Source organism: Vipera ursinii (genome assembly GCF_947247035.1).
Source record: "Vipera ursinii genome assembly, chromosome: 2".
Taxonomy (NCBI): Eukaryota; Metazoa; Chordata; class Lepidosauria; order Squamata; family Viperidae; genus Vipera; species Vipera ursinii.
Window position 1 is genome coordinate 60,389,646 of NC_139513.1, and position 27,196 is coordinate 60,416,841.

General features: G+C 41.0%; 1 protein-coding gene across 1 annotated transcript in view; it reads left to right on the forward strand.

Moving 5' to 3' along the window:
- Positions 1-27,196, forward strand: part of PHF2 (PHD finger protein 2) — a 148,939-nt gene that overhangs the window by 77,695 nt on the left and 44,048 nt on the right. Inside the window, exons 3-4 of the mRNA XM_083352228.1 lie at positions 8,420-8,534; positions 21,627-21,787. Coding sequence (XP_083208354.1) covers positions 8,420-8,534; positions 21,627-21,787 — 276 coding nt within the window. The remainder of the gene's footprint in view (positions 1-8,419; positions 8,535-21,626; positions 21,788-27,196) is intronic.

The window sequence follows — 27,196 nt, forward strand, 5'->3', positions numbered from 1 at the left end:
AACAAGAAAAAGTTAAGGAAATGATTGGTCCATTAGTGGGTGAAAGTGGCAAGAAGGTGACAAGCAATAGGGAGAAAGCAGAACTATTTAACTCGTTTTTTGTATCTGTCTTTACACAAAGGGAAAAAACAGTCCAACCTACCAAAACCAGTGCCATAAGAACCAGAATAGAAATGCAAATTAAGATAGGCAAGAAAATGGTAAGTGAACACCTATCTAGCCTAGACGAGTTCAAATCACCAGGACCAGATGGATTACATCCCAAAGTTCTCAAGGAACTGGCAGATATGATCTCAGAACCACTGAACTATATTTTTCAAAGATCCTGGAGCACTGGGGAACTACCAGAGGACTGGAAGAGAGCTGATGTAGTTCCCATCTTCAAAAAAGGGAAAAAAATAGATCCAGGAAACTACAGACCTATCAGCCTGACCTCAATACCTGGGAAGATTCTGGAAAAGATAATCAAACAACAAATCAGCGAACACGTTGATGTAAACAAAGTCATCACTAAAAGTCAACATGAGTTTGTCAAAAACAGATCATGCCAGACAAATCTTATTATATTCTTTGACCAAGTGACAAAATTAGCGGACCAGAGGAATGCTGTAGATATAATTTACTTGGACTTCAGTAAGGCATTTGATAAAGTAGATCACAACCTACTACTTGATAAGATAGAAAAATGTGGGTTAGACAGCATCACCACCAGATGGATTCGTAGCTGGCTGACAGGCCGTACTCAGCGTGTGGTCCTCAATGGAACTGCATCTACATGGAAGGAAGTGTGTAGTGGGGTGCCCCAGGGCTCTGTTCTGGGCCCAGTGCTCTTCAACATCTTCATCAACGATTTGGATGAGGGGATAGATGGGGAACTCATCAAATTTGCAGACAACACCAAGCTGGCAGGAATAGCCAATACTCCAGAAGATACAGGAGGATCTGGACAGACTCGAACACTGGGCGCTATCTAACAAAATGAAATTCAATGGTGAAAAAAGTAAGGTTTTACATTTAGGCAGGAAAAATCAAATGCACAGGTATAGTATAGGTGGTACGTAGTAACTGTGAAAGGGATCTCGGAGTCCTAGTAGACAATCACTTCAATATGAGCCAGCAGTGTGCTGCAGCTGCCAAAAAAGCCAACACAGTGCTAGGCTGCATTAACAGAGGGATAGAATCAAGATCAAGTGAAGTACTAATACCACTTTACAATGCTTTGGTAAGGCCACACCTGGAATACTGCATCCAGTTTTGGTCACCACGATGTAAAAAAGATGTCGAGACTCTAGAAAGGGTACAGAGAAGAGCAACAAAGATGATTGGGGGACTGGAGGCTAAAACATATAGGGAACGGTTGCTGGAATTGGGTATGTGTAGTTTAACGAAGAGAAGGGTGAGGGGTGACATGATAGCAGTGTTCCAATATCTCAGGGGCTGCCACAAAGAAGAGGGAGTCAAGCTGTTCTCCAGGGCACCTGAGGGCAGGACAAGAAGCAACGGATGGAAACTAGTCAAGGAGAGAAGCAACCTAGAACTAAGGAGAAACTTCCTGACAGTTAGAACAATTAACCAGTGGAACAACCTGCCTCCAGAAGTGGTGAATGCTCCAACACTGGAAGTTTTTAAGAAGAGACTGGCCAGCCATTTGTCTGAAATGGTATAGGGTTTCCTGCCTGAGCAAGGGGTTGGACTAGATGACCTCCAAGGTCCCTTCCAGCTTATTATTATGAGATTGAAAGAACATTGAACAACATGGCATGTCTGCATCTCATATCAGGAAAAAAGATTTTCTAGGTTATAAATCAAAGTTGAAAGCAATGTTAACAAGTTACAATGTTGTACAACTTTTCTACTGCCATTTTATTTGACCAGGAAACATTTGGGATAAATTTTCATACTATAAAATACAACAGCTTTAAATAATATGTCTAAGGATATTAACCCATGTTGTAGGGCTGTGTTTTATTCTTCTTGTTTTTCCTAGTACATTCTGCTATTGGTATCTTATGATTATATTACTTTGTGGTTTTATGTACACTGAGAACTTATGCACTGGAGATAAATTCCTTGCGTGTCCAATCGTACTTGGCCAATAAAGAATATTCTAGTCTAGTATAGACTAATATTTGTAAGACTCATATTGCTAAACCCAAACCATAGTCTGAATTTGCTTTGTGAATCTACATTTCATAGGAAAAATTTGCACATCTAACTTTGACACAATGCCCTAATCATTCTTTAAAAACATGTCTACATGTCACAGCCTTCTTCTCATTCCCAATCCACAGCTACTTTTAACTAAATATTTTTTCTGATCCAATATGGAAGCAGTGTTTTCTGCCTTCTTCTAACACAAAGCATGCTATATAAATGCTTGTGTCCCTTTGTAAGCAGCTGCAGCAATGACTTACTGATTCTTTTCAGCTGTTAGTCATGCCCTTTTCTGTGAAATCATTGACTTTCCTAAGCATTTTGGTTAGTGCTGATGGATTGGGATGATATTGGAAGAGCATCATCATCATCATCATCATCTCATCAACCATCATTATTATCAATATTGCTGCAAATAGTTGGAGACCAGTAAAGGGATTTACGTATCAAAGAGAATCTGGTCTACTGCTTTTTCTAGTGATCACAGGCTACTTTGTCAATACCGTGTTTTCCCGAAAATAAGACCCAGTCTTATATTTTTTTTGCCTGCAAAAGAGGCATTAGGTCTTATTTTGGGGGGATGTCTTTTTTCCCCACTGTCTTGCCTCACTTCTTCTGCGACCGCTCACCCCCGCATGCGTGCATCACCCTCTGGCCTCTGTTTTGTCAGAAGACACCTTCAGGAAATGTGTGTCAACTCGGAGCTCTGTTCTGGGCTGCAGAGGCCTTTCCTGAAGGCCTCTGCCAGTGAAACGGAGGCCAGAGGCAACGTGCGCGAGCAGTGGCAAGTGGCTGCAGAAGAAGTGGGCTGACAGTGGCCATGTGAGCTCTGCTGGATGGGGCTGTTGGTGCCTCCGCACTAGGCGAGGCAGGTGTTGGGGCATGGGAGGCCTAGCTGTGATGGTCCTGAAGTAAGCAGATGTGGGGTGCATGGGGCAGTTCCACTCCCACCCTAGCTTGATTTTTACATGTGCACCTTGCCACACCTCATGCAACCAGATGGTGGGACAGTCTGAGAGAGATCCTAATTAGGGCTTATTTGGGGGGGGGGTAGTGCTTATATTAGGTGCACACCTAAAAATTAAGCTAGGGCTCATTTTCAGGATAGGTTTTATTTTGGGAGGAATACGGTAGTTAATAGTTTTAGCCTCTCAGTTGACTAAGATACTCCAAGATCACTAGACAGTCATGTAAACCATGATTTCTCTAAATTGACCAACCTGCCAGCCAAAACTTTTTATACTTCCTTTGTTTGACAGGCAGTTTGCACTAAGATTGCTACAGAATCACTTACCTTTTAAAAAGTTCTGACAAATGGCTACAACTCCTGTGATGGCATATTTAAAATCAATTCACATTCTAAACATAGCACTTTCAAGAGATACAGGAGCTGAATAAGAGATGAGGAGTCCTACCGTAGGAATCTTGAACCTAAACTGAATTCTAAACAGGGAGGACAATCTCATTGCTATGATTTCTCTAATCATATGTCAACCTAGCCTCTTTCATTAAATCATGATAAAAGAAATTCTGAAGGATCTGACTTTTTATGGAGGTGGACAGCCAAGAAGTTGAATCACATCACAGCCACCTGGCAGAACGTTTGCCTTCCCCAGACCATGTGAAGGAGGAACAATTGGTGAATGTTTTCCCCCACAGTTAGTGACCCCTTTTTATGCTTAATTGCTCCACAGAAAATTGTTAGGATAGCAGTACTCTTCATTTAATTTAATTTAATTTATTAATATTTCTATACCGCCCTTCTCCCGGAGGACTCAGGGCGGTGTACAGGGCAAGAATAAAACACAGAAATTTACAAAAATTAAAAGATAATTAAATGCATGCCTGATTAAAATACAATTGATACATAGTAAAAAACCCCAATAAAAATAATAATAAAAAAAGGAGAGAGGGTCTACTTAGAAAAGATAATGATACATTACTTTTGTGCTATCTCCCAGACTGGAGAAAAGCATATTAAGTTGATTGTTCATGTATCCTATATATTTTGCGCTTGATTGGCTTGATGAAGGCTACGAAGGGCTTTCAAATGATGTTCCCTCTTTCAGGATGTTTTGGTTGGTGTAAATAAAAGGATTTGCTTGACATTAGAAGGCAGAGGTAAATTAATTAGGAAATTAATTTATTTTTGGTACAAGTCAGAAAAATGTTCTGTCTTCTCATACCTCTCTGCTCACTATTATTTATTGCAGAATTTTAGGTACAAAGGATATGGGCTGATTGTTCTTTTTATGCAACTTAAAGGATTTTTTTTCTGGCAGACACTTTCATTGATGGATGCCTTCCAGATGTCGATATAAAAATAATTTCTCGTGCTTTTTACTTTGCCACTGTAGCCTGCTGGCTTGCTATTTTAGAAAATTGTTTCCTTTATACAACATTAACAGTAATTTTGATTTAATGGCATTTTGGAAGGCTATGATGTAGAAAAATATATGCATTTGTTAAAAATGTAGTTCTTGAATAATAAGGAAGCCAGAATTGTATCTGAATTTTATTGTGGTAGAAAACATGATCTGAGTTTTGTCCTGAAAGAGGTCTTAATTCATGAGACCTCTGGCAAAAATTTTGAGAGCTGGAAAGTTGCGGTTAACTCTTGAACCAAATTATGCATGTTAGAAAGAGGGACTACGGCTACCAGACAAGCATGTTGGGATAATGCTCTACAACTTAACAATCTTTATTAGTAGCCATAGCAAGATATCATTATCACAGATATCCACATTTTTTTTTTAGTGAGGACACTAGAGTAATGGTTAAGGTGTAGTCATCAGGGAGATCCAGGTTCTAGTCTACTCTCAACCATGGAAGCTCATAGGCTGAGTTTGGGCCAGACTTTCATTCCCAGAGATGTTGTCAGAAAAACCGAGTGAGTGTTTCAGTTTTGGGGAGGAAAAGTAGGATTAAAATCTAACAAATAATCTGGCAAGATATAACATTTCACGTTTTGCTAGCTAACATATTTCCACATTTCCTAAATATGTGTTCTTTTTTTATTTAATCAAGCAAAGGTTTTCCTCTATTTTAATATTCCTACATGTACTAAACTCTCGTGGCTCTTTCATTTTATTCTGTATGTTTTCTATGCAGGAGAATTACTTTGTGGAGAAAAGCAAATTGGATGTAGTAAATAGGCAAGAGATCATTTCCTATACAGTAAATTATTTGACAAGAACTTTTAGAAAATTATTATTTCAAATAGTGATTTCAATAAAATTTCTCCACAAAAGCTGAATATGAAAATATATGTATGTATAAAAATGTATGTATGTATTTAAATTTAAATTTATTTGTTTGTTTGTTTGTTTATTAAGATATATATGTTCACCTTATCCAGCATAAGGTGGATTTCCGGCTCCATAGATGGCGGACGTGCTCTTTACATGGGGCTGCCCTTGAGAACCACTCGGAAGCTTCAGCTGGTACAGAGTGCAGCTGCACGAACACTTTTGGGGGCTTCCCGATACTCCCATATTACACCTCTCCTCCGTGAGCTGCACTGGCTTCCAGTTGCCTTCTGAGTGAAATTCAAGGTGCTAGTGATGACATACAAAGCCCTACATGGCTTGGGTCCGGATTACCTACGGGAGCACCTACTGCCAGCGTCAACACCCCTCCATCCTGTGCGCTTCCACAGAGAGGGCCTCCTCAGGGTGCCACCGGTCAGAGAATGCCGGCTAGTGGCCCCCAGGGGGAGAGCATTCTCAGTGGGTGCGCCAATCCTCTGGAACTGCTTGCCAGCCGAAATCCGGATGGCCCCCGACCTTCGCACCTTCCGGTGTGACTTAAAAACCTACCTATTCCAGCAAGCCGGCCTGGCCTGATAGATTTTGGGGTTTCATTTGTTTTACTATTGCTTTACTGTATACTTACCTTGCTCTGTACACCGCCCCGAGTCCTTCGGGAGAAGGGCGGTATATAAAACAAACAAACAAACAAACAAATAAATAAATAAATAAAATTACCCAGGGTCGCTTCCAACAACATACTAAAAAACTAAAAACCCAACACAAACAAAACTGTTTCACACAACCAAGGCATCGTAACATTTTTATCCCAATTTATACATATTCTGAGTTCAGTTCCCATCCTGCCCCAATGTCTGGGGAAACCACTAGTTCTTAAAAGCCTTCTAGAAGGCCAGGAATGCAGAAGCCCTCTGGATCTTGGGAAGGGGGCTATTTCATAGGGCAGGCAGTGCTATAAAGTTCTAGTATATTCCTTTATTTATTTAATTATACCAATAAGAGTGGTTAAAAACAAAAGGCAATATATGAAAAAGGTTGGCGGGAATGATTTGAAAGTCTAGAAAGGTATAAAGGCGTATAGGAAATGATATTAATGTAAATTATATTTAACTAGATTGTTTTTCTCTTGTCTCCTGGCTTTCGTTTCTTTTACTTATATTTTTCTCTTTGCTTTGTATAATGCTCATTCTCTCAAAGGAAAATGGCTTGATCACTAGGCACGTATGTAGATACAGGCATAGATATAGATATAGAGAAAATCAATGTGACACAGTGTTTAAAGCAATTAGTGCAGGTTCGCATCCCACCAGGCTCAAGGTTGACTCAGCCTTCCATCCTTCCGAGGTAGGTAAAATGAGGACCCAGATTGTTGGGGGCAATTAAGCTAACTTTGTAATAATGCCGCTTGGGGTGTGTGTGAAAGCCCTAATAAGCAGGCATATACATAGAATGAAGGCTACTGCTAAGCTTGTAAGCTGCCCTGAGCCTTCGGAGAAGGGCGGGATATAAATGGAATTAAAATAAAAAAAATAAAGCTTAGTGTCCGAGAGTCCCACGCTCTGCTACAAAGAAAATTTTGTAATTTTAGGCCAGTCATTACCCCTCAGCCAAGCTTTCCTCATACTTTTTGTAAAGTTAAAATCTTTACCATTAGTCCCCATTTTAGCTATAGTGAAAAGTAACACATTGCATCAGAGTTTATTTTGAAGGAAATGTGGACATTTAATGAGTTGATAAGGTACTGGACTTTGGGAACTGCACTACCAAAGGAATCTCTTAAATATTCTCTGCACAGAAAATTAGGGATGCTTTCCTCTTGCTTTGAAATTTCTGTATGTTCTATATAATTAGATAACTCATTTTTCCCCCTGACCTCAAGTAGAAAAGTTTGAGACTTCCCTTAGGTAAATTAGACAAAATGAGCAGTGGTGGGATTCAGATACTGTATGTGAACAACCGGTTCTCTGTGTGGATGCTGCTTCCGGAAGTCTATTCTGGGCCTGGGCAACAAAAAAATTAGCTACCAGTTCTGCTGAAGTGGTGTGAACCAGCTGAATCCCACCACTGAAAATGAGAATCAAAATCCTTTGCGGACAAGAAGATACCTCAACAGGAATTATATACAGAGAACCCTTTTCTGATAGGGACTGTAGCCCCCCCCTCCATTTCGCACACTAGAACCTTTATATCTAAATTGTAACTTTTCATAGGCCATGAACATTTGCCAATAATTAAACTTGCATTACCATCTAAGGATCATAATCCTGAATGATAAATGACTGAAAGAGTTGAATCATGAGTTCTTACACATATAGAGTTCAGTTTTCATGTCTTCGCTTAATCTGATCTGACACATCCTTTGTTTCTTATTGAATAGCAGCTAAACAGTGAGCCTTCATTGTGGCATTAGGGTTTAATTCATCAATTTTTTCAATTGCACATTTCAATCAATAAAATAAACATGAAAAGAGACAGATTATGCCTTTGTTATCTGCCTGGGTGGACTTTCTTCCTTCATACATGATTCAAAGCCCAGGTAAATAATACATTACACCATGATTTAATTTTATCTTGCATCAGTCCTCGACATGTATGATATGTTCTACATTGCAATTTGAAATGCTGCTCTTAACAGGGGAGATTAAAAGTGAGGCTTAGTAAACCTGGACTCTATCCAGCATTTACATTTCGTTTTATAAAAACTGTATAGCTCAGTACTTAATTATATGGCTGGCTGCTCTCAGGGTTACCAAATTATCACAGTTCAGCATACTTCATATAAACCACAGTGTTAACATTTATAAACAGATGAAAAAAAAAGTCAACTGTCTCTTCAGAACAAAAATGAATGTTTTACTATTTTGTTAGAATTAGTATTATTAGTATTATTATCATTATGCTGTATATAAGGTCCTGTTACCCTTATAGGTAAGCCAAAATTGTCATCCTCCCATACCCATTATTTAGAATCCTATTAATTTTTTTTTATCTTTCAGTAAAAAAGAAAAGAAATTGGCACAAACATGACACTGGTCAAGCAACAGAAGTAAAGCCTGTCCAGAATGGTAGTCAAGTGTTTATCAAAGAACTTCGAAGTCGTACATTCCCCAGGTAAATTGCTAATGCCATTCTTCTATCATTAATATTAGAAGGAAGGTTTGGTGCAGGTAAGTTTTCCTTGGTAAAATTGTAAGCTTACAGATTTTGGCCTTATAACTTTTTGCATAATTTCCAAGCAAATCCCTCGCTCTGCTTCTTGACAAATACTCAGCCATATTTGATCCTTAAAGCCTGGTACAGCTCCACAATGGGCGGTGGAAACAGCATATATAGTGTACAGTACAACTAAAAGAAATAAGTTGTTTCCACAACTTATTGGGACATTTAGCACTTCTGAGGCACTGCTTCTCCATAGTTAGTTGGAAACAAAATTAACATGGTGATTATGTTATTTTATTAATGTATCTAACATTTTTATGTTATTCAAGGAGATTTCATTTTATATAATTATGTGAGGATGTCCTATCAATTGCCAAGTTTCTTCTATGATTAATGAAATGAAATGATCTTGCAATATTAAATATCCATGGCCAAGATCCTTCTATATTATTTACTTGCAAAAATATTGTTCAGTAAAATTTCTTGCATCTTTAATTAGATTATTTTGCGTCTCGAAGTGTCTTGTATTCATTGGTAAACAATGGTAAACAAAATACTGCAGTTCAGTTCCATAATACTAAAAAGAAAAGGAGGGGAGGAATGGAACTGCAAGTAGTCTCTCATCATGTAGTGAACAGAAACTAAAGGGTATTCATGAAATTCTTCATTATATATGTTGAGCTGAATAAGAAGCAATTAAAGATCAAATGTCAAAGTTTTCATTGGACAGACTGACAGGTGTGAAACAGTGATCCCCAACCTTTCCAGCTTTGTGGACCTGCAGGCAGGAAAGGGAGAGGGAATGGTTATATGCAAGTGGCGGGCAAGCATACTTGCCCATTGCTCACACAAGTGGAGCTGTGCAAGCATGCACACTCACCCACCACTTCTGCGGCCTGGTTCTGAATGGGCTGTGGCTTGGGGACACCTGGTGTGAAAGATGACAAATCCAGGCTAAGTGTTTGATAGAAGTATCCCTGGCTATAAAAGCTTTGTTCTCTTTATTTTCACAGTTTTGACCTGGAACTAAAATCAGAAGTATGGATAACAGTGTGGCATTTCTGTAAGCTGAACTGTGGAGTTTGCATACATTGGCAACCATAAAAAAATATTCAGCACTTTTTTCTTTCTTTCAACAGCAGTCAGTCAGAACCTATCTGTCGTTACAGGCTCAGGTTGTTAATATTCAACTGCTACTTGCATTAAACACCAAAAAAGACCCTTCTGTCTTGACTATACTTAAATTAAGGAGCTATCGTAGCTCTGAGCTGTTGTAGATTTGTTAGTGAATGGAGGAAAAGAGAGGAGAATAACACCTCTCCATGTATTTTTTTCTTCAATCTAATAGGAACTTATACCTGATCCTTAATTAATTAATGCATTTATTCATCCATCCACCCACATAGTGGACTATATAAAACAAGTGGATTTAGAAATCCATTCATACAGGTTTTCTTATCCTGGAGATCCAAAGTGAGTAAATATCAAGGGCAGGACTGGGCCACTTATAATATTAGGACCTCATTTACTTGAGTAACATATCTTTAAACTATATGGAACTGAAGAAAGGTAGCTATAAAAAGAGAAGAATGAAAGATTTCTCTATTGTCATATATTGATTTAAATGGTACTCTTTAGTAATTAAGATGAATAGCACTAAAGGAATTCCTTTTCTGAATTCTACAAATCATTTTGACAGTGTGGTGTGTGGGGGGGAAGCCAGAATTAGTCAAAGCAAACCCATTTTCATGACAGGATTAGTAATAAGACATTAAAAAGCTAGTTTTTTTAAAAAAAATACTTCCCCAGTTGTAGATGATAATGAATAATTCTGTATCTCTTAAAGTTTAATTTATACTTTCATTTATACCTTTACCCCCTTGACAGCCACTTGTGTGCTTAGAGTAAGAAGTGTAGTTTCGAAGAAGCACAGAAGAGGGCGCTCATGCTTTACCCTAAAAGTATTTTGGAACTTTATGGATGCATGCAGATGGAAAACTTATCATCCCAATGAAATTCTGTGCTTTAGGTGAAAGTACCTAAAGTAATTTAATAAAGTAAAGTTGGCTAAAGTAAAGTAACATGTCTACTTAGAAGAAGGTTTGACCAAAATATTTCAGGTGTTTTTGAGATTTCTTTGATGCTGAGCTGCTGTTTGCAAACTGGCTATTCTGACAGTATCTTACTATTAAGTTGTTTTGCATCATTTCACAAACTGCTGGCTGATTGGAATATTACATCTAACCTTTTGCTAAACATCTGAATAGGATTTAGGTTAGCATTTGTCAAGCTAAGATGGTAGTCTGTATTACAGATTTGGCGACCAAAAGCACATCATCAATCATTGGGTAAACTGTTCCATTGAAGGATTTAGCATCAGTAGCCAAAATGTAATGAGTCTTGATCATATTAGCATACACATCTTTATATAAACTCTGGTGTTTGGTTATGGATAATAATAATAATAATAATAATAATAATAATAATAATAATAATGACGACGATGATGATGATGTTGTTGGAAGGGATGTTGGAGGTCATCTAGTCCAACCCCCTGCTCAGGCAGGAAACCCTATACCATTTCAGACAAATGGCTGTCCAGTTTCTTCTTAAAAACTTCCAGTGTTGGAGCATTCACTGCTTCTGGAGGCAGGTTGTTCCACTGGTTAATTGTTCTAACTGTCAGGAAGTTTTCTCCTTAGTTCTAGGTTGCTTCTCTCCTTGATTAGTTTCCATCTGTTGCTTCTTGTCCTGCCTTCAGGTGCTTTGGAGAATAGCTTGACTCCCTCTTCTTTGTGGCAACCCCTGAGATATTGGAACACTGTTATCATGTCACCCCTAGTCCTTCTCTTTGTTAAACTAGACAAACCCAATTCCAGCAATTGTTCCTTATATGTTTTAGCCTCCAGTCCCCTAATCATCTTTGTTGCTCTTCTCTGACATCTTTTTTACATCATGGTGACCAAAACTGGATACAGTATTCAAAGTGTGGCCTTACCAAAGCATTATAAAGTGGTATTAATACTTCATGTGATCTTGATTCTATCCCTCTGTTAATGCAGCCTAGCACTGTGTTGGCTTTTTTGGCAGCTGCAGCACACTGCTGGCTCATATTTAAGTGATTGTCCACTAGTACTCCAAGATCCCTCTCACAGTTACTACTTTTCCCTGTACTATACCTGTACATTTGGTTTTTCTTGCCTAAATGTAGAACCTTACTTTTTTCACCATTGAATTTCATTTTGTTAGATAGCGCCCAGTATTCAAGTCTGTCAAGATCCTCCTGTATCTTAAGGCTGTCTTCTGGAATGTTCCTGCCAGCTTGGTGTCATCTGCAGATTTGATGAGTTCCCCATCTATTCCCTTGTCCAAATCGTTGATGAAGATGTTGAAGAGCACTGGGCCCAGAACAGAGCCCTGGGGCACCCCACTACACACTTCCCTCCATGTAGATGCGGTTCCATTGGGGACCACACCCTGAGTACGGCCGGTCAGCCAGCTATGAATATTGTTATTTAAAATTTATATTTCTATTATGTGAATTTTTAACATTTTTCAAGAACATTATTTTGGGGTCATTTGAGTCAATTATTAACAGTTGAGCCAGAGCAAAAAGTTGTCTTCATGAAAGACATAGTTGTCTTCTCATTCTTTTTGGATTTCAAGATCCTGTATGGTAGAAAGAATAGAAAGAGAGCTGAGTATTTAATTGCTGTTGCTATAGTCAGACTCTGTGTAATGACTCTTTTTCTTCCAATGATCACCTCAAATGTTTTTTCAAAACACATCTTCATTCCCATTCTCCTTATTTCTTCTTCAATTTATCTTAGATAAATTAGCTTAACTACCTATCCTTCTATTTTCTGTGGTCTTCATTTTGTTTTTAAAGATAATAATTTGATATTTTAAAATTTTAGTTTTTTAAACACATTGATTATTCATTTTTAGTTGGATTAAGGCTTTCTCCTCAACTATGTATTAAACTGTTACATTCACTTCTGATTTTTTGATTCCATAAACAATTATTATAGGTGCATGTGTTTGCCTTATTTCTTTGTCAGTAGCATCTCCCATATTGATCCTATTGATAGGTTTATGCTTTTATCTATTTGACTCTCTTCATCTGTGTTATATCTTGTATCTGTTACTCACACAGGTATCTTTAAGGGTGATTAGTCAGAAGTAGAGGAAGAATGATGTCTGACTTTTCTCATGAGGAGGTGTCATGGTCCCCTCTCCCTAAATTTTAATGGCTCAATTATTATTCACTTTAAATACAGAAGATTACACTATTCTGGGAATGTGGAAGAAGAATTGGTAATGGCATGACTAGCAGACTCTCCATCACCAGCTACCCAGGAATAGTTCTATTAATCCATGGCAATAGAAGAGGAGATGGTGATTGAGGAAAATGATGCTGATATTTTTGCTGAAGAAGTGAATGCAGCAAAATGACTTGCAGTCCCACTCTTAATTCCTAATAATTTTAATGTCAAGCTTCATAATTCTAGACAGTATTCCTGTAAAGAGAATTTGGGACCATTTGGAACCATTTGGAAATGTTACTGTTTGTTCTTCTATGTAAAGAAGTCTCAGGAGGCTAAATCAACAGGTTGCCATATATAACACAAACAGGGGCATGTATGGATCTACCCAATGGTGGTTTCCAGTAGTAGCTTCCTCAAACACCTCATTGCTAAACACAAAATTACAAACAAGGGGCTTCCGGTTTGCCAGCACAGTGTTGCGGACGCATGGAGGTGAGCTCCGTCTTCAGCATCTGGTTTTATCCTGCTGGGGGACCCTGGAAAGGGTCAAAAGTCGCCTTGTAGGGGCAATGAGCAAGGAGGGACCCTTGCTTGATCCGGGGCAGCTCTTTTTTTTATTTAAAAAGTTTTACAATACATTTTGACTTTAATCCCCCCTCCCCCACCCCTATCTAGCCCTCCCTCTCCCTCTCCCCCATTCCCTCCTTCCCCCCCGACTTCCCAGAGCTAAATACAGGGTATAAAATCGAAAAACAAACATAAGCACCCCTATGTTATCAACAATAAACTATTAATTCTATCTCCCTCTAGCTCATATAAAATGAATACAAACAATATTAATATTACAAATAAAGTAAAAAAGAAAGAGAAAACAGAAAAACAGCTTTACTCAAAATAGATTTTCTTAATCCCAGTCCTTATTCATATTAATTTAAAAAAAAAGAAAAAAAAATTTCACCTACTATTTGCATTCTCCCACCTTTCTCTAATTTCTAAACAAATTCTCAATTACGCGCCAAAAGCGCCTATCTCTGTTAACCTTAATAATCTCCAACCAAACTAAACTATGATCAAAAATAGTTCTTGCATGTATCACACCAAATGTCTCGCAGTTCCAGATCATCCTTGAGTTCAAATAAAAAGAATAAAAAAAGGTTTAGGCAGTCTCTAAGACAACTTGTTGTTAATTAGGAGCTTGCGTACCCATTCTCAGTTCAACACATACTTTTAGTCCATAACCCTAATATACTTTTCTAGCAAGCAAATAACATCAATCTTAAATTGTGTTAAATATTAAAAAAAACTTTCTTTCTCCTCTATGATAAATTTAATCCATTGAGATTCTAATTTCAAAATTTAATCACCAATCTTGACACCCCAAAGCTTTTGGAGCACGTCTGTCATAACCCCCATAACTTCTTTGGACCGCGCCCCGTCCACAGCTTCACTGTAAGTACGCTTTGGAGATTCCATAACTTTCTGCTGGTCTTGCTCTTGCTCTCGTCTCGCTCTTCTTAGGGTGGCACGCGTCATCCTCTGGCCTCCTGCAACAACCGATGAGACTGTAACTTGATCCCCTCCAACACCATTGTCCTCTGTCTGTCTATCTGCAACATCTTGAAGCTTTCCCTCGCCATATCCCTTTACAGCTTCCAAAAATGATAGGGGGGTTGCTTTTAACACATTGCTATAAAAATCACGTGCCTGGGCCACAGTAACCAGACGATGTCTTTTACCTTCGTGCGTCACCACCAGTCCAACTGGAATCTCCCATCTAAACTTAATATCACATTTCTTAAGTTCCTGTACTAGAAATGCAAAATCTTTCCTTCTCCTTAAAATCTTCGGAGGAATCTCTTTTAAAACCAAGACTTCTTGCTCAGCCACTACCAATTTAGTATCATAGGCAGCTTGAATGACTTCATCTCTAATTACTCTCTTTGTAAAATAGACCACCACATCTCTGGGTAACTTCCTCTGTCTTGCAATCCATGAATTTACACGGAAAATTTTGTCCATATTTCCCTCAATTTCAGATGCTGGCTGGCCCAGTACCCCTTCCAGAGCCTCAGAAATCAGCTGCTTTAAATCTTCTTTACAATTCTCCTTTAAACCCCTGATTCTAATAGCATACTGCATCTGATGATACTGAACAAGGCTCAATTCTCCGTCCATTTTATCCCTTATATCTTCATTTTCTAATACCTTTGCTTCTAATATAGAGTTCTTTTGACTGAGATCCTCCACTTTTACATCCAGCTGTTGCACACATTCAGCTACAGATTCAATGATAGACAACATGTCCACCCTCATTGCTCTAAACTTCTCTTCCCATCTTCTTCTCCAATTTCTCCAATTTCTCCTCCATTTTCTCCTCCAGCTTTTTCAACTTTTCATCCATCATGTCAGACATCAATTGTGAATGCTTTCCAAGAGCATCTTGTAAATCCTTAAGCGTCAATGCCGGAGGAGGTGCAGGAGGAAGCAAAGCTTGCAATGAGGTCTGTTGCACCAGGGAAGACCCCGCACTCCGAAGAGCTTTAGAAGTTTTAGCCGCCATCTTCCCCCACTTTCACTTATTGCGCACTTTCACTTTAAAGCTATAAAATCCATTGAGCTAGAGAGTAAAGATAAGAGTCCACATCACCTTGACCTCCTGTACCGCTCTGCCTGCATCTTGATAATCAAAAGTATTTCCTTTTGGCAGGGGTGGTTGCTAACGCCTGGCTCTGCTCCAAAAATCACGGAGCAGAGACGCTGCACAGCTCGGAGCAACCCAGGCTTCGGGGGGGCTCAATCCTTCAGCCGCCCAAACTCTCAGCTCAGGCGGCCCCGGAGAGCTCAACCCCTACCTGGGGCCTCACCCCCTCCTCTTCTCCCAAGGAGGGGGCTTCAAATCCATCTAAACAGCTGATCGGCGCTGTTTACGATGGAAAAACACAGCTGCGGAGCGGGCAGCCCAAAAACGGCTGTCTTCAGCGTCGCGTCGCCACCGGAACTATCCGGGGCAGCTCTTCAAACTGGCGGGAAAAAGACTGGCCATAGTAATATGGCTCATCATTAAGCTGCTGACAGTCGAAGTCAAAAATACAAACAAGCACCTTTAAAGCAAAGTGGATGAAACTGGGTGAGATCTGATCTTCTCTTTAAGACTTTAAATATTTTTCCTGCAAAAGCTACCCAAAATATTTCTCCCCCTTTGAGGAGAGAGGGAAGGGAATTCTTACGCCACCCTCTAAGGACAGTGGCGATTGACTACCTAGGGGAAAAGAGCAATTATAAGAACTATTCTAATCTAATTGGATGCATGTACCTTTGAAATTTGGAAACTAAAAGTTTTCCTATTCTTACTGGAGATATTGGTTTTTATTTAAAAAGAAAAGAAACAAACCTTGAAAAACTATTATTAAAACTTGGGATTTATAAAGTTTTAAATGGCATTGGTGACATCTTGTGGCAAAATATGCTATTACAATTTGTTATTGACTAAAAGAGACTTGGCTGGAAGCCCAGAAATTAGAAAAAACCCTCTGGACTGTGACATACCACCTGTGAGAAATCAGCTGTAAAGAAGGAACTGCAAGGTGGTTTATCTGGTCTGTTTGAACTATGAAGATAAACCTTTATTGACTTTCAGAATTATATGTGGGAAACTTTTCATATTTTTTACATGAGAAGCCTTTGTACTACAAGAGATGATGGAATACTTTGGACTATAAATTCTTACCTGCCAAACAATTTTCACTATAAGACTAGTTGCAACACGTGAAATAGATGTCACATATCTAGCTGCAAAAACTACTTCTAACATTTGATTTTAAAATCCTTAATTTAATACATTATCAAGAGAATATGGATGAAGATCAGGAAAAAAATCATTTGTTGAAATCAATACATTAAACTATTCTTTCAGTATGTAACAAAATGAGAGGCAACATAAAGGAACAAGATGCCAGCTTAAATATACAAACCCAGATTTTGACTACAACCGAAGACCCAACAATGCAGAAAGCAACAGGAGAAATGGAACAACTAAATATTAAGACAGAGGACCCAACTGACCAACAGATCTAGCCAACAGGGAAATTAGAAAAGAGAGTGACAACATTGAAAATGGAAAAGATTTTTTTCATAAATCAGAAGAAACTTGAAGAAAAGGAAGAAGAGTAGACTGAATGGAAGACAAACTTATTAGGGCAACTGTGGGAAACTGAAATAATGGGGAGGCGATCAAAGAAATATAATGGGGATAGTTCTTCCAAAAAAATTGTAATTAAATGGTTTTTCTTAACTCAAATAATACACACAATAATAGAGGGAGAACTGTTGGATGAATTAAATGTACTGACATGGATGGTTAGTTGGCAAACCTGAAAGAAACTAGGGTTTTGATTTATTAGGGTTGAGGACTGCTAATATACCGTATATACTTGAGTATAAGCCGAATTTTTCAGCCCACTTTTTGGGCTGAAAAATTCCACTTCGGCTTATACTCCAGTCAACAAAAAAACTTACTGAGGACTTGTGCGCGGCCGAGGCTTTGGAGCTTCCGGGATCACGCTCACCTCTCCCAAGCCACCGCCGTCCGGAGACCTGCCGAAGTTTGGGGAGGTTTGGGGAGGTGCGTGCGCACCTCCCCAAAAGTCCCCAAACGAAGCCGGGTCTCCGTTCCTCTGCGCCCTGCCTGCCTGCTTCTTTCCACAGCGGAAAGAAGCAGGGAGGCAGGGGGCGGAGGAACGGAGACCCGGCGACGTTTGGGGAGGTTTGGGCGCCTCTCCAAATATCCCCAAACGTCGCCGGGTCTCCGTTCCTCTGCGCCCTGCCTGCCTGCTTCTTTCCACAGCAGAAAGAAGCAGGGAGGCAGGGGGCGGAGGAACGGAGACCCGGCGACGTTTGGGGAGGTTTGGGCGCCTCTCCAAATATCCCCAAACGTTGCCGGGTCTCCGTTCCTCTGTGCCCTGCCTGCCTGCTTCTTTCCACAGTGGAAAGAAGCAGGGAGGCAGGGGGCGGAGGAACGGAGACCCGGCGACGTTTGGGGAGGTTTGGGCGCCTCTCCAAATATCCCCAAACGTCGCCGGGTCTCCGTTCCTCTGTGCCCTGCCTGCCTGCTTCTTTCCACAGCGGAAAGAAGCAGGGAGGCAGGGGGCGGAGGAACGGAGACCCGGCGACGTTTGGGGAGGTTTGGGCGCCTCTCCAAATATCCCCAAACGTCGCCGGGTCTCCGTTCCTCTGTGCCCTGCCTGCCTGCTTCTTTCCACAGCGGAAAGAAGCAGGGAGGCAGGGGGCGGAGGAACGGAGACCCGGCGACGTTTGGGGAGGTTTGGGCGCCTCTCCAAATATCCCCAAACGTTGCCGGGTCTCCGTTCCTCTGTGCCCTGCCTGCCTGCTTCTTTCCACAGCGGAAAGAAGCAGGGAGGCAGGGGGCGGAGGAACGGAGACCCGGCGACGTTTGGGGAGGTTTGGGCGCCTCTCCAAATATCCCCAAACGTCGCCGGGTCTCCGTTCCTCTGTGCCCTGCCTGCCTGCTTCTTTCCACAGCGGAAAGAAGCAGGGAGGCAGGGGGCGGAGGAACGGAGACCCGGCGACGTTTGGGGAGGTTTGGGCGCCTCTCCAAATATCCCCAAACGTCGCCGGGTCTCAGTTCCTCTGTGCCCTGCCTGCCTGCTTCTTTCCACAGCGGAAAGAAGCAGGGAGGCAGGGGGCGGAGGAACGGAGACCCGGCGACGTTTGGGGAGGTTTGGGCGCCTCTCCAAATATCCCCAAACGTCGCCGGGTCTCCGTTCCTCTGTGCCCTGCCTGCCTGCTTCTTTCCACAGCGGAAAGAAGCAGGGAGGCAGGGGGCGGAGGAACGGAGACCCGGCGACGTTTGGGGAGGTTTGGGCGCCTCTCCAAATATCCCCAAACGTCGCCGGGTCTCCGTTCCTCTGTGCCCTGCCTGCCTGCTTCTTTCCACAGCGGAAAGAAGCAGGGAGGCAGGGGGCGGAGGAACGGAGACCCGGCGACGTTTGGGGAGGTTTGGGCGCCTCTCCAAATATCCCCAAACGTCGCCGGGTCTCCGTTCCTCTGTGCCCTGCCTGCCTGCTTCTTTCCACAGCGGAAAGAAGCAGGGAGGCAGGGGGCGGAGGAACGGAGACCCGGCGACGTTTGGGGAGGTTTGGGCGCCTCTCCAAATATCCCCAAACGTCGCCGGGTCTCCGTTCCTCTGTGCCCTGCCTGCCTGCTTCTTTCCACAGCGGAAAGAAGCAGGGAGGCAGGGGGCGGAGGAACGGAGACCCGGCGACGTTTGGGGAGGTTTGGGCGCCTCTCCAAATATCCCCAAACGTCGCCGGGTCTCCGTTCCTCTGTGCCCTGCCTGCCTGCTTCTTTCCACAGCGGAAAGAAGCAGGGAGGCAGGGGGCGGAGGAACGGAGACCCGGCGACGTTTGGGGAGGTTTGGGCGCCTCTCCAAATATCCCCAAACGTCGCCGGGTCTCCGTTCCTCTGTGCCCTGCCTGCCTGCTTCTTTCCACAGCGGAAAGAAGCAGGGAGGCAGGGGGCGGAGGAACGGAGACCCGGCGACGTTTGGGGAGGTTTGGGCGCCTCTCCAAATATCCCCAAACGTCGCCGGGTCTCCGTTCCTCTGTGCCCTGCCTGCTTCTTTCCGCTGTGGAAAGAAGCAGGCAGGCAGGGCACAGAGGAACGGAGACCCGGCGACGTTTGGGGATATTTGGAGAGGCGCCCAAACCTCCCCAAACGTCGCTGGGTCTCCGTTCCTCCGCCCCCTGCCTGCCTGCTTCTTTCCGCTGTGGAACGAAGCAGCCTGAACGAAGCGGAGGCTTGCAGAACGGCGGATCGGCTTATACTCAAGTCACCAACTTTTTCCAGTTTTTGGGGGTGAAATTGGGGGTCTCGGCTTATACTCGAGTCGGCTTATACTCAAGTATATACGGTAGATAGTACAGAGCAGGGGTAGGCAACCTTGGCTCTTTTATGACTTGTGGACTTCAACTCTCAGAATTCCTGAGCCAGCCGTGCTGAGGGGAAAGGGAGAGGTGTTCATGCTGAGTCATGCTGGCTCAGGAATTCTGGGAGTTGAAGTTCACGAGTCATAAAAGAGCCAAGGTTGCCTACCCCTGGTATAGAGAGTCACAGCAGGATATAATCCTGTGATTAATGAATCTTCAAAATCTGCCTCTCCATCATTAAATAATAATAATAATAATAATAATAATAATAATAATAATAATAATAATAATAATAATAATAATAATAATAATTTAGACTTATATACTGCCCTTCTCCCGTAGGACCCAGGGCGGTTCACAAGGCGATTAAAACAATATAACAATACAAAAGTTAATAACAAATTAAAATAAATTAAATTATCCTTAATTAAAATCTAAAACCCTTAACTCTTAATTAAAAAACCCAATTACAATAGGTTAAAAATTAAAAGTTCTCAGTCCTGGCCAGAAAGCTCAAAGAGCCAGGTCTTCAGGTCCCGGCGGAACGAACGAAAATCTGGGGCAGTCCTGAGCTCTACGGGTAACTGGTTCCAAAGGGCAGGCGCGCCCACAGAGAAGGCCCTCCCCCTGGGTGTCACCCTCCGGCAATCCTTTGCCGGCGGCACCCTGAGAAGGCCCTCCCTGTGGGAGCGCACAGGACGAAGGGAACTTGATGCTGGCAGCAGGTGTTCCCTCTTGGGGAGGTACACAGAGAACCCAGGGCTGTGAAGAATATTTTAGTTGTATATTGTTAAATCCATCTTTCTTAAAGTTCCATTATATTATTTTCATTGTTCGTTTGTGTTCATTTTGGATTACATTAAGATTACACTAAAGGGAGGTTAAGGAGCCGTTGATCTAAGGGCTTCTGGATTGACCACAGGCACATGACTGGAGAGATTAAAAATCACTGGGGGAGAAATGGGTCTCATTCAAACTGTGCTATAGAAGTGGTCATCAAGAGATTGTCCCCCTAAATATTCAAGATGCCTATGGATCCAGAGTAAAAATTGTGATTCAGTTTGAAAAATGTTGTAAGTCAAGAGGTGCAGCCAGAAAACTGGGAAACGTTTATTACCATCCCTCCTTTCTTTGGCAAATGATCAGCCTGTTCTTCTTTCTAGTAACTTGCTGCTTGTGTGATCTTATGGTGGAATTTGCGCATTTCTCTTTGTCTAGAGAAATTCTTGAGGATCGCCATGGGTGCCTAAGAGAGAGAAAATAAATGTTTAGCTCCTGAGATATTTTCTGAGTCAGAGAAAATAGGAAAGGAAGAAAAAAATGCATAGGGTGGAATATTCAAAATCAAATATTAATGTTAAGGACTTCAAATAATAGACCAGCTCTGTAGTGGGTTAGTTGGACACAGAGCTTACCTTGTGTGATAATTAGTTTCCTAGTATAGTGATACAAGCCTAATGAACTTAGGCCATAACAAAAATTATGGATATGGAATATACTGATGAACTTATTTTGAATAAAGTATTATAAAGCTGATAAGGCTTGTCCTGATATTAACATAGTATTCCATTGTATGTAGCACATTTTACAAATTGCTTGCCAAACTAATCTAGAAAAAGTTAAGTTTGTGCTTCATTGATATTAACAGATTTAAGTTTGGCCAATAGTTCTAAATCTGAACACAGGATCAAATTATATATGAAGAAACCATCTGGCATTCCTATTACCACTAATATTTCCCTAGACTTAACTTCCTTAAACTTTTGTTTAAATGCTTAAATTCGCTTTGGTGTGAATTTATAGTGTAATTTTGTTTTGTTTTGAATTTTTAGTGCTGAAGACGTGGTAATAAAAGTGACTGGAAGCCAACTAACAATTGAATATTTGGAAGAAAACGGATTCACAGAGCCTATTCTCATTCCAAAGAAGGATGGCTTGGGCCTGTCAGTTCCTGCACCAACATTTTACGTCAGTGATGTTGAAAACTATGTTGGTACGTATTGCTGTTGGTGTTTTGCTGTAAATACGAATAATCCCTCCAGCTCTCGACTTGAGTAATTTCCTATCAAATGCTTAGTAGCATGCTACTCAGCGTCGGTAGGATCTGTAGTCTGAAAGATATTTGATTGGGAAATTTACATTTTCCCATTGTTTCTAATTTCCAATTAAAAATGTATCTTCACGTTTCTCAAGTCATACGGTCCTATCGGGCCCTCCTGCAAGAATTGTACATTGCAGCCTGGGTTCGCTCTTCACCACCAGACTTAATTTATGACTCGAAAAGGCAGTCCTGATTTAATGAATCTGAAAGTATACAGCTTTAAATAAAGAGTAACAGACCAGCTGTTTTGCTGACTTTTTTGATAAAAGGGATATAGGTAGTCCTTATTCATTCTGTGGCTATTTGAAGTTATACAATGCTGGAAAAAAGTGGCTTATGACCAGTTCTTCCACTTACAGCTGTCACAGCATCCCCACGGTCATGTGATCGCAATTTGGATTCTTGGCAACCTACATTTATGATGCTCGCAATATCCCATGGTCACGTAATCACCATTTGCAACCTTCCCAGTCAGCTTCTGACATGTAAACTCAATGGGGAAGCTGGCGGGAGATCGCATTTCACAGTCACAGGGTGTCTTGATGGCTGTGAATGATTCTCTTAACAATGGCAATTGGGACTGCTGGCAGTTGCCATTACTAGTTAGGGTTTTCATGTGACGTTTCGCTTAACAACAGCTCTGTTTAGTGATGGAGTTGTGGTCCCAAGGGAGCAACATCTATATCAAACACAGGACACTTTTTTCATTCTACATATATAGCTACAGTCCTATTGTCATTTTGTTTTGCATCATCTCTGCAATATGCAGTATGATACCTATAACCCCTGAAGTTAAATTAAAATTAAATAAAAGGATAACACCATTGTGATCACCAAATCTTGAAGATTTTAGTATTTGCTTTATGCCAGTTTCTAGAGATGCAGTTGATAGAATAGTAGAAGGCTATTGCCGCTATTGACAATGTGATAGCTTCTTCTCCTGTATTAATCCAAAATGTTAGTTTGCAAGAATCATCCACATCTTTTTGTATAGTCTGGACAAATTAGTGCCTTGAAATCAGCATTTTCTTTTATTTAATTACGTTTGTATGTAATCTGTATGATATTCTGTTACTATCTACCCTTTGATTCCCATTATTGTCTTTAGGATTCCCAGGTTAACCCAAAATTAATTTGATGACAAGGAACTTAATCATACCTTATTTTTCTTATTATACAAATGTCAGGCATTCAGAAAATTTTTGATTTTTCTTTTTCAAAATTGTAATGTTATAGACAGCATACATGGCATTTAACTAAATCCATGCATTTTATTATTTTATCATGTATTATTATTTCATAAACATACAATAATGTAAGGCAAATATAATATTTACATTTCTCCTTTGTAAAGCTATTGTGCTTGTGTATGCATACAGTATAATTTTATAGCAGTTCCCATCCAATTTGTACCTGGTGGGAATATCATGTTTGCTGATCCATTTTCTGTCCTTGGCAGATTTTGCTGCATTACTTGGACGCTTTTAGTCTCTGCTGTCTGCATCTTTTTTTTTTTAAAAAAAACATTATTTATTGTTTTATCATAAAAAGTAAAATGGAAAACAAAAAAACAAATAAACAAAATGAAGCAAAACAAAACAAAAGAGCAACAAAGATGATTAGGGAACTGGAGGCTAAAACATATAAGGAAGGGCTGAGGAATTGGGTATGTCTAGTTGAATGAAGAGAAGGATTAGGGGGGAAAGGATAACAGTGTTCCAATATCTCAGGGGTTCTCACAAAGAAGAGGGAGTCAAAGTATTCTCCAAAGCTCCTGAAGGCAGGACAAGAAGCAACGGATGGAAACTAACCAAAGAGAGAAGCAACCTGACAGTTAGAACAATTAATCAGTGGAACAACCTACCTCTAGAAGCTGTGAATGCTCCAACACTGGAAGTTTTTAAGAAGAGGCTGGTTAGCTATTTGTCTTAAATGATATAGGGTTTCCTGCCTGAGCAGGGGTTTGGACTAGATGACCTCCAAGGTCCCTTCCAACTTTATTATTATTATTGTTATATATTCAACACTGATGCAGTAAAAGTGCTACACTCAATTTGCCAGCAAATTTGGAAAACTCAACAGTGGCCACAGGATTGGAAAAGATCAGTTTACATTCCAATTCCAAAGAAAGGCAGTGCCAAAGAATGTTCAAACTAACGCACCATTGCACTCATTTCTCATGCTAGTAAAGTTATGCTTAAAATCCTACAAGCTAGACTCCAGCAGTATGTGGATCGAGAACTACCAGAAGTACAGGCAGGATTTCGAAGAGGCAGAGGAACTAGAGATCAAATTGCCAACATACGCTGGATCATGGAGAAAGCTAGAGAGCTCCAGAAAAACATCTACTTCTGCTTCATTGACTATGCTAAAGCCTTTGATTGTGTGGATCATAACAAACTGTGGCAAGTTCGTAAAGAGATGGGTGTACCAGACCATCTTATTTCTCTCTTGAGAAACCTATATTTGGGCCAAGAAGCAACAGTGAGAACTGGACACGGAACCACTGATTGGTTCAAAATTGGGAAAGGAGTCCGGCAAGGCTGTATACTGTCACCCTGCCTATTTAACTTATATGCAGAGCACATCATGAGAAAGGCAGGGCTAGATGAATCAAAAGTTGGAATTAAGATTGCCGGAAGGGGCTTGCGTAATTCAATGAAGCTATGAGCTATGCCGTGCAGGGCCACCCAAGACGGACAGGTCATAGCAGAGAGTTCTGACAAAATGTGATCCACTGGAGAAGGAAATGGCAACCTACTCCAGTATCTTTGCCATGAAAACCCTATGGACAGTACCAAAAGGCAAAACGATATGACGCTGGAAGATGAGCCCCTCAGGTCGGAAGGCGTCCAATATGCTACTGGGGAAGAGCAGAGGGCTAGTACTAGTAGCGCCAGAAAGAATGAAGCGACTGGGCCAAAGCCGAAAGGACGCTCAGCTGTGGATATGTCTGGTGGTGAAAGGAAAGTCCGATGCTGTAAAGATTTTTTCTCCATAGGAACCTGGAATGTAAGATCCATGAATCAAGGAAAGCTGGACGTGGTCAAACAAGAGATGACAAGACTAAACATTGATATCTTAGGTATCAGCGAACTAAAATGGACAGGAATGGGTGAATTTAATTCAGATGACCATCAGGTATACTACTGCGGGCAAGAATCCCTCAGAAGAAATGGAGTAGCCTTCATAGTCAATAAAAAAATAGGAAAAGCAATACTGGGATACAATCCTCAAAATGACAGAATGATCTCAGTTCGAATCCAAGGCAAACCATTCAATATCACAGTAGTCCAAGTCTATGCCCCAACCACCAGTGCTGAAGAGGATGAAATTGACCGGTTCTATGAAGCCCTACAGCACCTTATAGAACTAACACCCAGAAATGATGTCCTTATCATCATGGGGGATTGGAATGCTAAAGTAGGAAGCCAAAAGATAAGCGGAATAACAGGCAAGTTTGGCCTTGGAGTACAAAATGAAGCAGGGCACAGGCTGATAGAATTTTGTCAAGAGAATACGATGGTCATAGCAAACACTCTTTTCCAACAACCCAAGAGACGGCTTTACACATGGACATCACCAGACGGTCAACACAGAAATCAGATTGACTATATGCTCTGCAGCCAAAGATGGAGAAGCTCTATACAGTCAGTAAAAACAATACCAGGAGCTGAATGTGGCTCAGACCATGAGCTTCTTGTTGCAAAGTTTAGGCTTAAATTAAAGAAAGTAGGGAAAAGCACTAGGCCAGTCAGGTATGAATTAAATCATATCCCTGTTGAATATACAGTAGAGGTGACAAATAGATTTAAGGAATTAGATCTGATAGACAGAGTGCCTGAAGAACTATGGACAGAGGTTCGCAACATTGTACAACAGGTAGCAACCAAAACCATCCCAAAGAAAAAGAAATGCAAGAAAGCAAAATGGCTGTCTGAGGAAGCTTTGCAAATAGCTGAGGAAAGGAGGGAAGCGAAAGGCAAGGGAGAAAAAGAAAGATATGCCCAATTAAATGCAGAATTCCAAAGAATAGCTAGAAGAGATAAGAATGCCTTCTTAAATGAACAATGCAAAGAAATAGAAGAAAACAATAGAATAGGGAGGACCAGAGATCTTTTCAAGAAAATTGGAGAGATGAAGGGAACGTTTCATGCAAAAATGGGCATGATAAAGGACCAAAATGGCAGGGACCTAACAGAGGCAGAAGAGATTAAGAAGAGGTGGCAAAATTACACAGAAGAACTATACAAGAATGAGCTTAACGTCCCTGATAATCACAATGAGGTGGTCACTGACCTCGAGCCAGACATCCTAGAATGTGAAGTGAAGTGGGCCTTAGAAAAGCTGAGCAACAACAAAGCTAGTGGAGGTGACAGTATTCCAGCTGAGCTATTCAAAATCTTAAAAGACAATGCAGTAAAAGTGGTACACTCAATTTGCCAGCAAATTTGGAAAACTCAACAGTGGCCACAGGATTGGAAAAGATCAGTTTACATTCCAATTCCAAAGAAAGGCAGTGCCAAAGAATGTTCAAACTATCGCACCATTGCACTCATTTCTCATGCTAGTAAAGTTATGCTTAAAATTCTACAAGCTAGACTCCAGCAGTATGTGGATCGAGAACTACCAGAAGTACAGGCAGGATTTCGAAGAGGCAGAGGAACTAGAGATCAAATTGCTAAAATACGCTGGATCATGGAGAAAGCTAGAGAGTTCCAGAAAAACATCTACTTCTGCTTCATTGACTATGCTAAAGCCTTTGATTGTGTGGATCATAACAAACTGTGACAAGTCCTTAAAGAGATGGGCATACCAGACCATCTTATTTGTCTCTTGAGAAGTCTATATGCGGGCCAAGAAGCAACAGTGAGAACTGGACACGGAACCACTGATTGGTTCAAAATTGGGAAAGGAGTCCGGCAAGGCTGTATACTGTCGCCTTGCCTATTTAACTTATATGCAGAGCACATCATGAGAAAGGCAGGGCTAGATGAATCAAAAGTTGGAATTAAGATTGCCGGAAGAAACATCAACAACCTAAGATATGCAGATGATACCACTCTAATGGCAGAAAGTGAAGAAGAACTAAAGAGCCTCTTGTTGCGGGTAAAGAAGGAGAGTGCAAAACTTGGGTTGAAACTAAACATTAAGAAAACCAAGATCATGGCATCTGGCCCTCTCAATTCCTGGCAAATAGATGGGGAAGAAATGGAGGTAGTGACAGATTTTATTTTCCTGGGCTCCAAGATCACTGCAGATGGGGACTGTAGCCAAGAAATTAAAAGACGCTTGCTCCTT